General features: G+C 51.5%; 2 protein-coding genes across 4 annotated transcripts in view; one reads left to right on the top strand and one right to left on the bottom strand.

The window, feature by feature from the left end:
• Positions 1-15,492, top strand: part of ACSF2 (acyl-CoA synthetase family member 2) — a 37,548-nt gene that overhangs the window by 16,817 nt on the left and 5,239 nt on the right. The window lies entirely within an intron of this gene.
• On the bottom strand, positions 175-9,728 carry CHAD (chondroadherin). Of its 2 annotated transcripts, none has more exons than XM_027816800.2 (4): positions 7,358-9,728; positions 3,568-3,731; positions 3,215-3,360; positions 175-1,162 (listed from the first exon to the last, which is right to left on the bottom strand). In XM_027816800.2, the coding sequence occupies exons 1-3, from the start codon at positions 8,234-8,236 to the stop codon at positions 3,219-3,221; spliced, it is 1,185 nt and encodes a 394-aa protein (XP_027672601.1). In that variant the 5' UTR covers positions 8,237-9,728; the 3' UTR covers positions 175-1,162; positions 3,215-3,218. The 2 variants fall into 2 exon arrangements, with proteins under 2 accessions (XP_027672601.1, XP_014142198.2); XM_014286723.3 differs by having other exon boundaries at positions 175-1,159; positions 7,358-9,726.

Genomic DNA, 15,492 nt, shown 5'->3' on the forward strand with positions numbered 1-15,492 from the left:
TCAGGACTCATCAGGTATCACATGTTCCTGTTTTGTAGAGAGAGAAATAATAAAACCCTCCCAAGCAGTTGCTCTGCCCATAGGATAAAGAGGATTAAGTCTATATTTGTATCACTGGTCTCGTGTCACTTCTGATCCACCGGCCCTCAGACAGACACAGGGAGACTTGTTGAATTCATCTTTGCAGCAAGAGCTTTATACAGAAGATGTACATAAGAAAATATACAATTTGATTTCTATAAAGGAGACAGAGGAGTTTTCATCCTCTTAAAGGTCATTTACACTCAGTTACAGAGGAATAAATATACATATATTTATATAACTCTTTAGGATTAAAAAACACAGTTAAGTTGCAACTGTGGTATTGTAATAGCCGTGGCAATAAACCACAGTCATCCTGGTGTCCTGCTGGATCCTCTGGAGTATGGGCAGGGAGGAGAGGAGGGGTGCCCCAGCCGGGCTGCGTGGTGCACGCCGCCTCCTCTGGGATGTACGAGCATCTTGGCAGACCCCACAGAGTGGGAGGGAATCCAGTCTTCAGACAGCTCCAGTTTTGGAGGTTCCCAGTACTGCTTCGCTTCCAGGATTTCTGGCTGACCTAGAGAGATTGCTGCCTTTGGCGTCAAAGAGCAGCGCTGTCTCGGGACCACCGGTTCTCGGTCATTGCTCCACCGATCCCCCTCAGCCCTGACCTGCAGGGATCCCCTCCATGGGAAGGCAGAGGAGTCTCTTTGCATCGGTTGAAACCAATTTTCCTGATCAAGCAGCTGGGGGAGGGATACTCCTACCTTCCCACTTGCTTCCACTCCACTGGAAGGGGAGAGACAGTGACCGGTTGATCGGGGACGTGGGTTATGTTGCCTCTAGGAAAGATGACTGTGTTTTACCGGCAGGATCTAGGTTAGCTTGTCTTAGTATGGTCATGCATAGTTTAGTTTTTAAAAATGCCTCTTTTAAAATATATAGATGTTGGGAAAGATTGAAAAGGTGGATTCCATCCTGCGATCAGCAGAGAAGCGAGGATTCGGAGGAGGCTGGAGGTGGTGGGATCTATCAGAAATGTTTCCTGACAGGTAGGAGAAGCATAAGGAAGGACTCAGAAGTCAGTAGTTTTCTGATGGTTGAAGTGACCAGTCACCAGGACAGGCCATACCGAAGCCTGCTAGGGGAAAAAAAAAAAAGAGAGAAGGCTACATGTTTCAGGGGATTTTTCAAGCAGATCAGTAAACCATGAGCATTTGTCTGTTTTTACAGTGAGTGAACGCAGCCCACACTTGAAAGTGAGGAGTTAGGAGTTAAGGAGCTCCCACAGGAGAGATGGGTTAGTCCTGTCTCTGCCCTCTTCTGCCAACCCACTGTGTGACTCCTGAGCATCATACCCAAAGCGTTGATGGTCACTGAGCACTCCCTTCGTAAAGGAAGAAACCCAAGAGCACAATTTTCAAAAGTAGGGAGTTATTTTGGTGCCCTGGTTCTGAAAGTCCAGGGCAGGCAGACTTTTCGAAACTGCCAAGCAACTTTTCATTTGAAACACGGCCAGTGACCCAAATCATTAGTGTTCCCCAAAATACAGACCCCCATAGCTGACATCTTAGAAAGCTGCCTGGCTCTCAAGGGGTGAACAGTGAAGTCAGAGGTACTTTATACTCCTTAAAGTCACACTGCCCACACTGGAATGGGTTGGCGTGCCTGCATTTTGGCACTGACACCTGAAGATACCGAGCTTTGTCTTCTGCAAGACAGGAATAAATAGTTTTATATTTCATTAATGCTTGTAAACCTGTTTGAAAGCGCTGGATGGAAGGTGCTATAGAAAACCCAGCTGTTATTGTCATGGTTTTCTTATTCTCATCATAGAGGAGTGAACTGGAATGGAGTTCACGCAGGGAGAGAAGGAGGTTAGGAAGGGCCAGACCTGTAAATAAAATACATTTAAGTATTGTGGTTTAGAAAGCTGAAGTTTTTCCATCCTTAGAGCGGAACTTTACCCGCCCTATATGGAACGACTGGTATTTCCATCTCTAATCCATAAAACCTCTGGCACTGCAAGAGAAATAACCACTTTAGGAAGGCGCAGAGCAGCTGGCACCATCCCTGACATTTTGGACACAAATTTACTTTCTCCATCCTGTTTGGGCATATCCTTAGTGAACCGAGGACCAAACGGCCATAGCTGGGCTTTGGGTTTCTGCCTTGTCCTTTCTGTTATGAAAGGGCACAGTGACAACCCTTGTTCATACGATGCAGTGCAGGGTCCATGGCACTTAACAAATGAGCAAAGGTCCCTTTCCCAAGACCTTACAAGCTTGCAGGCTCATCCAAAGTCCTTTGGAATCCATACAAGCTCCAAACCTGTTCCTGAGATAAGGAAAAGTAAAATGCTTGGGATTGAGCAGTGACAGTTGTGGCTTTTTTAGCTGATCTGTGTGCTGAACGTAAGGCTCTTGGTAGTTCCCAGGTGTGGAAGGTGGTTGTGTGGTAGGTTTTCACAGGTGGTGTTTGGATTGGTAGATGTCAGCAAGCTCACTGCTCAAGGGAAAGTCAGCCCTGTCTCTGAATCACCTCCTGGCCCAGAACACTTTATTCAAAGAGAATTTTCTGTCTCAAACCTCCCTCTTCTGGGACGCTTATTCGAAGGCATCAGCCCTTGTTTTTAAATACCTGAGTGTCTTGGATGGGAATTGTAGTTGCTGAAAGGCAGGTGCTGGGCCAAGAGCTGTTCCTTATGGAAGACATCTATTTCCATATGGACTGGGCAGCCTGGAGCCTGATTTCCCAGCAATGTCCTGCCCTGGATTTCAAACCAGGCCCAGAGGACCTTTACTAGGGCAAGAGGCTGAGCATCTCTAATTGGTTAGAAAAATAAAGCACGTGTGATCCCAGCTCAGGGTAAGAGTGGGTTAAGTCCGCCCTTGTTTGGACATTTAATTACATGTTTCACCTTTACTTGCTGCCCCAGACCTGTCTGTAGCCTGATGTTTATTTTACAGGGTTGACTCCATCCCTGATGCTCCAGGCGGATTCTCTGCTCTGGGAGCCAACGGAGCCCAGTATGGCCGGGGGATGGAGCAGCTCTGAGCGGAGGCATCACTGGGTGAATGGATGAGCTGTCTTGAGCCAAACCCTAGTGTCACCGAAGCCAGCGATATAAGTCCCCGCACCTTTGGTGGCATCAGGGTTTGTTGTAGGTCTGGCTAAAAGTGAACCATCTTACATGTTTAATGGCGGCTTCCCTTCTTGGACCTCTTGGTGGGGAGCTTGCAGGTGCGGAGGGCCGGGGTGTCTCTGATGGACTGCCCCCGGTACTGCACGGGCGTAGAGCAGGTGTCCTCGGTGCGGGTGCGATTGCCCTTCAGCCACCTGGGATACGGGGAGGAAGAAGACGGGGAGCTTACGAGAGGCACAAAGCACCGTGGAAATCACCCACACCACGAGCGGAAGGGGCAGGCTGCGGGGAGAGCTGCTGAGCATGCATGCAGCCTTCCACAGCCGCCTGGCGGAGCAGGGGGGGGATCCCCAAGGAGACCCCAGGGGATGCGGGATGGGAAAGGGCCCGTGGTGCCGTACTTGCGCAGATGTGCTAGCTGGCAGTTGCAGTGCCAGGCATTTCGGGAGAGCGTCAGCGTCTCCAGTTTGTCGAAGGGGAAGTTGCGGGGCAGCTGGGTGAGCCGGTTGTTCTCCAGGTGAGCAGTCTTCAGGGCGGTCACGCCGGCGAACGCGTTGTCTGCAAACTGAAGCACAAAGGTTGCTGGTGAGGGATGCTGAGTTAGGGGAGGGGACTTCGAACCTGAGTGCCGCTGTTCCTGCGTGCCTCTGTTCAAGACTTTTAGTGGCATAAGCATGGGAAGAGCAAGAGAAGGGGCTGTGAGGGGGGTACTGGCTCACTGGAAGCTCTGGGCACCTAAGAGGTGCATCAAGCTGGTGGGCTCAGGGGTCCTGGAATCTCCTGCCTGAAGAGAGCTACATCCCAGATCCATGTGGGGTTGCCTTTGCAGCCACATCCCAAAATAAAGTGAAGCCTGGAAGGCCGCTTTATTTTTTGAGCCATACTTCTCTGTTCTAAATGAAGATGTTTTCTGGGTGTATTCCTTTCCAAAGCTGGAAATCCTCCCAGGGCCTGTTGCCTTGCCTGTCCTGGAATGGCTGAAGGAGGGAGTGTTTGCGGCGTCTGAAGGGGCTGTAGGCTTTGGCAGTGCCCGGGGGCTCCAAGTGGAAAGTTACACTTGGCATCTGAGCAGTACAGAAATAGAGGCAGGTTTCCAGCACCTCAGCCTCTGTTTTTTCTCATTTCCAACGGGTTGTTTGCAAGGGATGCTGCAAGATTTGTCTTTTCTCAATTAACAGACAGGCTTTCAGGGAAAGCCTCCCTTAAAAAAGCTGCCAAAGGAGGGGAGAGAGGCTGTAGACCTGGCTCTGCAGCTTCTGCTCTCCTCCCTGGGGCCTCACCCCTGGCTTTTTTCAGCCCATGGTTACTTGGGTTGGAAAGTTTCTTCTTGAAAGCAAACCCCTCAATACAAACTTCCTTGGCGGTGGTGAACGGGGGAGCGATTCGTTGACAAAGCACAAAGCTCCTCTTGGCTGTGACTAACCAGTTCTCCCCCTTCTCAAAGCCGTGGGTGGCTTTGAGAGCCTCTCAAAGCTCTCTCAAGGGTGGAGAGGAGACTTTCTAGGTCTACTACCCACTCCCCACCCCCCCACCCCCCAGTCAAGGACCTGTGCTTCCATTTTGGACCAGAAGCTTGCACTTTGGACGGGACTATCAGGGTCTGTTCAAGCTCTCTAAGCTGAAAAGCTTGACAGAGCAAACGCGCTATTTTAAGCTGTGAACTTTTGTCATCTTCCAAATTAAGCAATGTTGGAGAGGATTAGAGCTTAGCAAAGACTCCCAGCGTCCTGTAGCTGTTGGACAGCCAGCGGTGCTGGCCTCTGCGGTCCAAAACTGAGCTGACCTTGGTAGGTTTTGCTGTGCTGATAGCAGCACTGCTGGAGAGGTGCTGGCATGCTGTGCAGTGGGGCGGTAGCCTGGCCATCTTCTGGCTTGGACAGTGCTGTACTGTCTCAGCTGCTCATTCCTCCCCCAGCCCCATGAGAAGACTTTGCATCTGCTGGTAACAGCTGCTGCGCTGCCTGCCAGAGCATCCATTTCTAAAGAAACGGGTGGTTTTCCCTTTGTTTAGATGGAGGATTGCTGCTGGAATTTATTTTGCTATGTAGACGGAGAGGGGGATACGTAAAGCTTCCAGGATCTGCATTCCTGGTTTCATGTGGATGTACGTGGCTGGGTCCTGCCCTGCGTGCGGGTCTGTGGTGCTGGTGGGGAAGGAGAGCTCGGTGCTGGAGCTGCAGGGCAGCCTGAGGGCTCTCCTGGTTCTCCTTGAGTGCAATACAGGCTGGGATAGCTTCATGTGGAAGGCTTTTGCACTTGCTCAGCTTGAAAATCTTACAGCCGCTCAGGGAACAGCTAAGGACAGTGGTTTTGTGAAGGAGAAAGCACCGCAGTCAAGATGCCAGCGGCATTTAAAGTATTTGCTAGTGATTTCCTAGGTCAGGAGGCCTCCGTGATTAGATGTCTCCTAGCAGTGCAAAGTTCACGAGTGGGCTGTTTGGATAGGAGGCCTTTGAGAATTTGAAGAGAAAACTCTGCGCTTGAGTGGGAGTGTTGTTTTCCTGAAAAAGAACACAAACCCTCAAGCTGCAGAAGCCCCCCCTGTGGCTGATCCCCCTAAACTGCTGTCGTCTTGGGCTGTTGGGGAGGAAAGGAGGTGTCTGGCTGCAGAAGAGCCTTTAAAGTTCCTGTCCACAGGTGGGCACTGAAAAGTAGAAAGCCTTTTTTGCTGGCTAGAATTGTTAACCCTTACCCTGTGGCAAATCCAAGGATGCCTAATTTGCTGGAACACCCTGGCATCATGGGTTAGTCATTCCTCCAGCATGTGACTTGAGACTCTGATGTCTCTGCAGCTGGTACAACATTTGAGCTGTAATTTTTAACTTGCATGTGATGGAAGCGCCTTAAAACTGAGCCTGCAAAAGTGCTGTGGCAGCATGTCTAAAGTCTTGCCTGGAGAGGTCATAAGATTGTGTTCAGGTGTTGGGTTTGCTTACTCCCATGCTGGAGAGACTGGTCTGAGAGCGGACAAGGGCTTAAATGCTGTCTGAGTGGCTACTGAGTTGGTTTAGGTAGTGTTCTCCACCTGAGCAAGATGTAATTCCAGTTTTTGAGCATTTTGGGATGCTGTATCCCCTTGAAAACTCTGGTATGCTCTATTCCTGGTAGCTTCCAAATGATCTGCTCATCCCTGCGAGGCCCTCTGAGCTGCTCTCTGTTGCTAAGAAATTCTTGTTTTCATCGCATCTCCCTGCATGTGGTGGATGTTGCTTTGCCGTGAAGTCCTAGCCTGCCTTACCTGGATGCCCTTTGTCCTTGGGCTTCCTGGCAGAGCATCATCTCAGGGGGAACTGTCTGCTCCACCTGCAGCACCCTCCCTTTCCAGCCCATGGGGTGCGCCTGGGACATCAGGCTGCCACAGGTGCTGCTGCTCTTGCCCTGTGCTTGTTCCTGTTGCTTGCGCTGCCTGGCATTTCAGAGGTCCTATTGCAAGTGATTGGCTGAGTGTGATGCTCCTGCCTATGGATCATGCTTTCTCACAGAAAAAGGAGGAGGTTGTTTTGCTGTGTGGGATACCTGAACGTCCCTCCTCCTCTCCAGTGGGAACAGGGCCCCTTTGTAAGATGCTGCGAGGCTTCCTTTTGAGAGAGCATCAATAAACAAACCTTTCTTTATAACGTGTAAAGTTGGGAAGCGCAGCGAGGGGTGAAGGCCCGTATGCCTACCTGCCTGCAAGGCATGAGTAAGAAACTCTGCTATTCGTGGCCCCTCCCAAGAAGTCTCCCCCTCCCAGCCCCCAGCAGGTACCCAGGTACGAGGGAAGCAGAGCAGTTCAGCTCTGCGAGGTGATGGTGCCCTTTTGTCCCTCGAGTATGAGGCAGACACTCGCCTCCCATCCCATGCCTTGTGTCTGGGATGATGGAAGGTTGCTAATTGTCCTGGAGCATCCCAAATACCTTTCTCAATGTCTGCTGTCACCTCCAGCTTGGGAGGGAATGATCTGCCTTTCCAGGGAGTTTGATCTGCTCCAGATAATTTGGTGTTGCATAAAGTAACAGAAGGGTGGAGTACTCTCATCCCTGGCTTGAGTCGTTGTCAGCTGGCCAGTGCCTCGCTATCTCCGGAGGCTGCAGACCTGCATCTCCCCTCTCCTCTGCAAGGGAGGGACAGCAAACCGTGGGCTTTGTAAAGGAGAAGAAAACCAAGCCCCGTCTTTCTTATCCAGAGCAAATGGAAAGGGAAAGGACTCACCTTCTTCAGTTTCATGTTGTCCAGGTTGAGTGTCTGCAGGTATCGCCCGAAGGACTGGAAGGCATTGTCAGGGATGACCTCAACTGGGTTATGAGAGAGCTTCAGTTCCTCCAGCACTCTCAGCTTACTCATTGCGCTCACAGGATAGCTGCTCAGCTGGTTCTTGTCCAGGTGGAGGACAGCAAGGTTTTCTACATCCTCCAGGGCCCCAGGGAGGAGGTTGGTGAGGGAGTTGTCGGAGAGGAAGAGCCAGCGCAGGTCTTTAGCCCCGTTGAAGACCCCTGGTTTCAGCTCCCGGATTTTATTGCTGCCTAAGTGCAGGATGAAGAGGTTGACAAGAGGGGAGAGGAGCCCTTTGGGTAGGTCTGGGATCTTGTTCTGATCCAGGTACAGGTAGGTGAGCTCAGAGAGGTCATCGAAGGCTCCTGGCTTTATGACACTGATCTGGTTGTCAGTGAGATAGAGGTAGACCAGGCTTTTGAGCCCCCGGAAGGCTCCAGTTGAGATCTCCTTGATCTGTGAGCTCTGGAGGTGCAGGGACACCAGCTTTTTCAGGTCACGGAAGCCATTGGTGGGCAGGACGGGGAAGTTGTTCTTCTGCAGGTTGAGAAGCCGTGTTTGCTCAGGCACCTTGGGGATCTTCTTCAACCCAGCATTGTCGCAGATGACATGCTGCAGGTCGCCGCCGTGGCAGTGGCAGCTCGGGGGACATGCCTGCACGATGGAGGCAAGACATGCCAGTAGGCTGAGGACACTGAGGAAGAAGCCTGACCGATTCATGGTCAGATCTGGAATTAGTGTGGTGGGAAGAGAAGCAGGAGGAGGAGGAGGAGGAGGGAGATGGGTGGGAGAGAGAGAGAGTAACTGGGTTTGCAGCATGCTGAACACAGCCCTATTTATAATGTTATTAAAAAGCAAAATCCCTTCCCACAAACCACAGGCAGCAGCCAGTTGGAAGCAACTGGCTTTGGGAACTTACTGTGAGCTTAACCCCTTGGCACCAGGCAGCGGAGTGTCCGCGGTCCTGCCTGGCTTCGCTGCTGCAGCGGCTGTGCAGAGGTAGTTTTCCTCTCTGCAACAGGGAGGCAAATGGTTAGGAAGAACAAATGCTGAGCTGCTCTGTAGGGGACCTCTCTGGTCCCTGCTGAGCTGAGAGGGGCCCTGATTCATCAGTGGTGGGGGGGAAAACAACCTGGTTTGGTCGAATGGCATGGCGGGGAGCTCCGCTGTGCTCTGCAGCCACCTCGTGCCAAAGGTCTCGGCAGGCTCCTGGGCTGTGTGTATCCTCAGCTGGTCTGGGGAGAATCTTGTCCTGCTATCACAGAGGAAGGTTTGGGGAGGGGGGGGGTCTTGCTGATTTCAAAAGAGTTTGCCTAAGCAGGGGTGGGAGAAGGTGGGAGCGATACGGGGTCATGCCAAAGGCCAACAGTGCTGCACTCGCTCTTGTGATGCAAAATTTTATTTGAAGACTTCCAGATCTAGACTGCACCTAGGAGTTGGCCAAGAAAGGGAGAGCAAAGACCATCTTAATTCCTGCTGCATCTTCCTCTGTGGGCAGTCAAGTGTGGCACATCCATGGTCATGCTCAGGAGACCTGTGTGAGGGGCTCTTTTTTCCCAGCACATGGCACTGTGGAGCAATGGCTGTTGCCTTCCGACAAGGGATGGAGCAGTGGCGGAGCCTGTGGGGAAGTGATGGGGCATGGGCTGGTGGGTATGAAGTGCCGGACAGCGATGCCCTGCTGCGTGCCTGGCTCAGATGAAGTGGATAGGAATGCCTGTGCTCCTGAGATGAAGCTGTGGATGGGGAAAGGTGTGGATAAAGGGATGGTGAGGTATCAGAGCAAGGAAATCGCTGCTGAGCTGGGACTAGGGTCTTCCCTGGCTCCTCTCTTGGGGTAGCGGTGGCAGAGATGAATTAATGCAGGGGATGCTCCTTGCTCTCCCAATAGAGAAGGTTAAAGCAAAGCGGTTAAAAGCCCCAGCGCATGCTTCTGTGAGTGTGGAGGGAGAGATCCAGGGGTTGTGGGGTGGAGTTTGGAGTTGGAACATTTTGAACTGATTTCCAGCCAGTTCCTGGCTGCAGCGAACAGCTGAGAGCCCAGCACATAACTGTGAGCTTGTTGAGCTTTCTGCTCCTGAGGCTGGCTGCAGAGCCCCAGCGGAGCTTTTGCAGAGGCGAGACAGGCTCAAGAAAGGGAGGAAATCCAAGGGCTGACTTAGGACACAGACTGGCTTATTCACAGAGATTTCTGGGTTTTTCCATTGTTGCAATGAGGAATTAGCCAGCGCCGCTGAGCATGCTCCAACAGGCGTTATGCAAACCGCCTGGCAGCCCGCGCCCTGGCCAGCAGCTGTCACTCTGAATGGGGTTTTCATTGCATGACTAACCTGGGGGAGAAAAGGGGCTTCTGGGGTGTGAACGTAGGTTCTGGTGAGCCTGGTGGGGCAGATGGGGTTGGCCGAACGGTGATGTAATGTGGGACCTGGTTGCAAACTGGGCCATGTCAGCCTTCCAATGTTTGTCAGCCTAGAGGTGCAACGCCCTGCTGTCGAGCAGCTGGGGCCTCGCCAATCGCCTCAGCACAAAGGGTTTCTCCTGCCTCATCTCCAGAGAGATGCTCTCACCATAGGAGCTCCAGGCTTCTGCTGGAGGGACCTCCTGCAGCACTCATTACTGTCATTACTGTAGGATTTAATGATCAAAACAATGGTATTTTTGCTTTTGCCTGATACAGTAGGCACCACAATGGTCATGCACATGCTTTGATCTCTAGAGGAGCTCTTTGGGTATCTCGGTGAGGACCTTTGAGACAGCAAAAAAGGAGGAAGATGGAAGAACCCTCCGTGTTTTCCTCCTCCAGTTTGATCAGGACTGAGTGACCCTTAAGTGTGTGCTGCTTGTAAAGCTCAGATGGGGAGCTGGGTGAATGACTGGAAAAGTAAAAAAAGCATCATCTTGTATCTGTGGATTGATTTTTATTTATTTTTCTTAGAGAAGATTCAACCACTTCAGTCTTATTTGTAATCATTTGATGAACAATTCCTACAGTTACGTACCAGTTATAATGTGCAAGAGCAACTGATGGGTGAGACTGAAAATCCAGCCTGTTTCTGCTGGCCACAGGCAGCGTATCTGTGCTCCATCCCCGAGCACAGCTGGTGCCTGATTCTTGGTTTTCCCACCTCTTTGCAAAAAATACCAGCTAACAGCGAACCCCTTCTGCAAAGATTTCTGCCAGCGTGGGTCAGATTGGAGCACAAAGCTGGTGAGGGCCTTGCAAACTCCATCCATAAATACATCCCACCCACGTGTATTTCTGGAACAAGACCCTTTTCAGAGGTTAAATTGCCCAGACCTCAAACCATCTTCTTTTCTTTCTTCCTTTGAGGATACATTTCCCTTTCTTCCACCCTTTATCGCTTTGCTGGTTCAGACTGCGGATGCTGGGGAACAGGGACACTCTCTCCCTGCAGGGATGTGTGTGCCATGGCTGTGGCCATAGGTCCCGTAGCTTCCTTGTGAAGGTGCCATGATGTCGCTGCCACGATGCTGGTGCAAGGTGGGAAGCTGTCCCTACCCCGTGGGCTCCCTGCCAGCCCAGTGCCTGCAGCAGAGGTTAGGTGGATGCTGGGTTATTTTTGGTCCCTGGTGGGGTGACAGCAGGGCAGTGCTACTGGGGGAAAGGTGTCTGCTTCTCGGCTCCATTTCTCCAGGCACAAATGTTGAATAAAAGGAAGTTCTTTCCCCTAATGTTTTTTGATTTCTATGCCTCGGTGAGCACATTCCTGTGGTGGGAGCTGGCTGGCATCTGCCGCAGCTGGCACCTTGCCTCTGGGCTCCCGGCTGTTTGTGTTTTGAGCTGCTCGCTGGCGGGGTCTGGTCTTCCCACACCGGGTTTCACAGCCCTCGACCGGCCAGCAAACGTCCAGCAATCCTCAAAAGCTCTCCTGGGTCCCGCTCGTGGGTGGCTCGCAGGCTGGCGGTGACAATGGCAGCAGTGTCGGTGTTCCCTCTGCTGTGGTGGGATACCGCAGGGAGCTGGGTCCCATCCAGCCCCCTACCTTGCAGGTCCCCAGGGACCAGGGACCATCACAGAAGAGGCAGGATTATCCTGCCATCCTCTCTTTCTTAATTGATTAACAGTTCTGGAAACATTCCTGGTGCCTGGTAATTTACAGATGCTGGACTCCCCTTCCCCCCTTCTTGGAGGCGCTGTGGGCTGAGCAAATAAATACAGTTTTTGAAACAGTATAAATATAGATCTGGGGTGTTTCTTTGGTGCTGAAGGTCAGACCTGCTTTGATACAACATTGGAGATGGTCTTTTCCATGCTTAATCTTTATTTTTGTCAGTATTAACCATTCTGGCATATCAAGACAGCTCCATATCAAAATATTCCATTGCCCACTTAAGTCAGATTCTGTAGCTTTTAAGGGGCTCCAGATATGGTTTTGTGTGTCAGTGCACACCAGCAGTCGCCTTCTTGAAGCGGCAGCAGTGTACCTGGCCTCGGGGTGCAGGACTCCTTTTTTTTGGTTGGGGGTTTGGCAGCTTGGGGGGTACCCCAGGGGGTGTACGTGCTGCCCTGGTGTGCAGCCCACACAGCACCAGCCCTTGGGAAGCTGAGCCCCTGCCTGGCCCTGGGTGCTGGGGAGGGAGCAGGGTGGGAGAAGGTGCAAGCTGTGCAGGGTCCCAGGGGGCTGTCCCAGGCACGGAGCACCCTCCAGGGTGGTGTATGAGAAGCCTGGGTGGATGGGTGATAGGGAGCCCCAAAAGGTCTCCTTGGTCCCCCCTCTCTTCCAGGCAGTACCTGAAAAATCCCTGGCTTTTGGTGATATGCAAGTATCCCATCAGAAACAGCAGCACCTGGGGCTCTGAGTTCAGACCTGAGCTACTGCTTCTATTTGAGGTGCTCAAAGGGTACCCTTCACCGTGGTGGGAGGCTTGGGCTGCTCGATGAGCTCGAGCTGGAGGAGATGGTGGTGGGTGCACCTCCTTCCTTCTGATGGTTTTCTTCCACTGTAGCATGGCCTCCGCCCATTGATATCTTGCCATTTTGGCTCCCTGTTGATGTCCACCCACCCTTCCCTTCTGCCTGATCCCAGCAGCTGCTGGCCCCTCCTGTGAAGCTCACTCAGCCTTTACTGCCTCCCCAGCCCTGCCATGTCCACCCTATAAGGCACCGGGCATCCCCCTGCTGCCTGCCCAGGGCTGCTGGCCGCTCTGCAGCTCCTGTGGGCTCTGGAGAAGTGTGGAGCTTTCTTTTCTTGTGGGACACGACTGATCCATGCAAGGCTTCTGACTTTCCCAAATGCTCACCGCCGTGAGTCTCCTGTTCTCACCATGGAAAATCGGCTCCGCATGGTGACAACTTATAGCAGCCGTTCAATACTGAAAGAGGTTTACAAGAAATCTAGGGACAGGTTTTTTAATAGGGCCCTTAGCGATAAGACAAGGGGGGATGGCTTTAAACTGAAAGAGGGGAGATTTAGATTAGATATTGGGAAGAAACCCTTCCCTGTGAGGGTGCTGAGGTGCTGGCACGGGCTGCCCGGAGCAGCTGTGGGTGCCCCGTCCCTGGCAGGGCTCAAGGCCAGGCTGGACGGGGCTGGGGGCACCCTGGGCTGGTGGGAGGGGGCCCTGCCCGTGGTGGGGGGTGCAACTGGGTGATCTTTAAGATCCCTTCCAACCCAAAGTGTTCTATCACTCTGTGAACTTCCCTGCTTGTCCTTGGCCAAAGTGAGACCTCCCCATCCCACCTCATTTTTGAGGAGGACCTGACGAGTAGATGGTTTCAGTAGCTGCAGAAGCTATGGGAATGTGCTGTGAAAACATCTAAAATGCAGCATGGAAGCAGCACAATCCTGGATTTCCAGCCATGTCTTCAGTGGGAGCTGAGCTCTCCAAATCCGTTGGGTTGGAATTTTGCTGAGTTTCCTTCTCCAGCAGCTTTGAGCATTCAGGTACCTCCAAACCAGTGGTTTTCTACCTTTGCAAGACATTTTGCCTCTGCACGTTTCCTCTCACTCTTCCTTTTAATTCCACTTTTCCTAAGTGCATTGGCACCCAGTGCCAGGAAGGATGGAGTTAATTACATAGCGAAGACCTTTTATCAAGCTGTGGATAAACCAGTAAGTAACTGCACATGCCTTCACTGGTTGCCGCTGAGCAGTGCTTCTGAAATGCTGGCAGGACTGGGGAAATACTTGCAAGCCTCAAGACTTCTGCTCAGCCCAGGAAGAAGAGAGGTAGCTTTAACTCCAGACCACGAGGACAGCTTGTCCTGACTGTACAATAACAGGAGGTTAATTTTCGGTGGCAGTCTCCTGGCGAGCTGGGTTGCCATTTTTGCAGTGGTCTCCTCCAGAGGCAAAGCCATTGCGTGCTCCAACACAAAGACAGTGCTTTGGGCACCTGATATTTTTGGGAACTTTCTAAGCCCCATCCAAACTGGGACTGCCTGGCACCTCTCCGGGTGGGGAGAAATGCCAGCAGGGTGGCCACCCTTGGAGGTTTGTCCTACAAGACCTGCTTGTTTGTGTCCCGTCGTTTTTGACACAAAGATGGTACTGTTGCTGGGATGGGAAATGTAATCTCAGTGTGACATAGGCTGGACGTGATCAGAGGTTGTTTTTTGCAGCAGCAGAGTTGACCTGAAGGTTCAGGAATATTCCAATACAATTTGGGATAGCGGGACATCCCCAAGGCAAGGAGATGCATGTCCCCCAAGCACAGCAAAACTCGGGTGATCTGGATAGTGAGCAGCTCAGGGCGGGAAGATTTTTGCTCAGTTGAGAACGATTTGGAGCTGGCTGTGAAGAGGATGGCTGGGGTTGACTTTTGGTGGAGATATCTGAGACAGACAACACGCTCAGCATGGATTTAGGGATAATTAGATCCATCCGGCATGTTACACTGCGAGGGGTTCAAAGGGCCCCTTAGAGGTCCCTTAGCACATCCCTTGGATTGCCAGTCTGCTTTCTGTTGTTCGTTACACCCTCTTTGAAGTCTGAAAATCCCTATTATTTCATGGTCAATTTGCTGCTTTTTTCTGAGGCCAATATTGTCTTCAGCAAAGCTCCATTTCTGTAGGTTTTCGTTTGGTGGTTCCAGCCCTGCCATCATCCTCCAGCGTGGCATAACCAGAGGGTGGTGACGAGGGGCGTGAAGATCCTCCCTGAGCATCGTCCAGGTCCAAGGGGGTTCCCTCCAAGGACCTCATGCCCTCCTTCTGCTCCAGTCCCACCCAGTATAGCCCCGTTGGGGTTACTGGTGGTAGTGAAATCAGCTTTTTCATCTCAGCCTTTCAGCAGCAGTCGAACATGGAGGGCAGTGGGTGTTTTTATTGCTGTTGAATGCTGGGGAGAACCGAGAAGCAGAGAGCTGATGTGAGCCGTTCCAAGTTATGCAGTAAATAACAAGCATGGCTGGGAAAAACCCAGGGTCTTCAGAGTCCCTGTTCTCCCCGCCAGATCGGTCCGCCTCCCAAATGTTTACTAAAGAGACTGGAGTCTGATTGTTTTTATTTTATGTTTAATTTTTAGACGCTTCCTTCTTCAGGCTGTTTTGCCTATTCCACAGTGGCCAGTGTTTAAACAGCTCTAGCAGGAAATGTTTTTGAAATATGCTGTGAAAAACACAGTTCTGCTAAGATGTTCTTTTTATTCCCGGTTTAGACAGAGGCTTAGGATTCACAAAGAATGAATCTCTTGTCAGTAGGAGTAAGTTAAGCAGCGGTTTGTTTTGGAGCTGTCCTTGTCATTGCTGAAGGCAGGACAGATCTGTGTGCTGGGTGTTGGGGGGGTTCATATGTGGTCCTCGCAGTAAAAAAACAGGCTTTACAGTTAATTATATTCTGTGCTCTCGTAGCTCTTCTCAAAGCCAAGGATCCGAGCTGGACTCCTTGACTCTGAAAATCTTTGCTTTGACACTAGATACAGCTCCAGTGGAAATTATGGAGCTGATGCAGAAATTATTGGGTGAGGTTTTCTGGACTGAATTATACCAGATGACAAGGCTAGAAGATGCTAAGTGTCCCTTTGGGTCTTGAAAGCTATGAATCTTTGTGGATATCTCCAAGCTTAAATTGGTGTATGGGGTTTTGTGGAAGCAGTTTCATCTCCTGCTGACGA

This window comes from Falco cherrug, chromosome 1, assembly GCF_023634085.1.
Source record: "Falco cherrug isolate bFalChe1 chromosome 1, bFalChe1.pri, whole genome shotgun sequence".
Taxonomy (NCBI): domain Eukaryota; kingdom Metazoa; phylum Chordata; class Aves; order Falconiformes; family Falconidae; genus Falco; species Falco cherrug.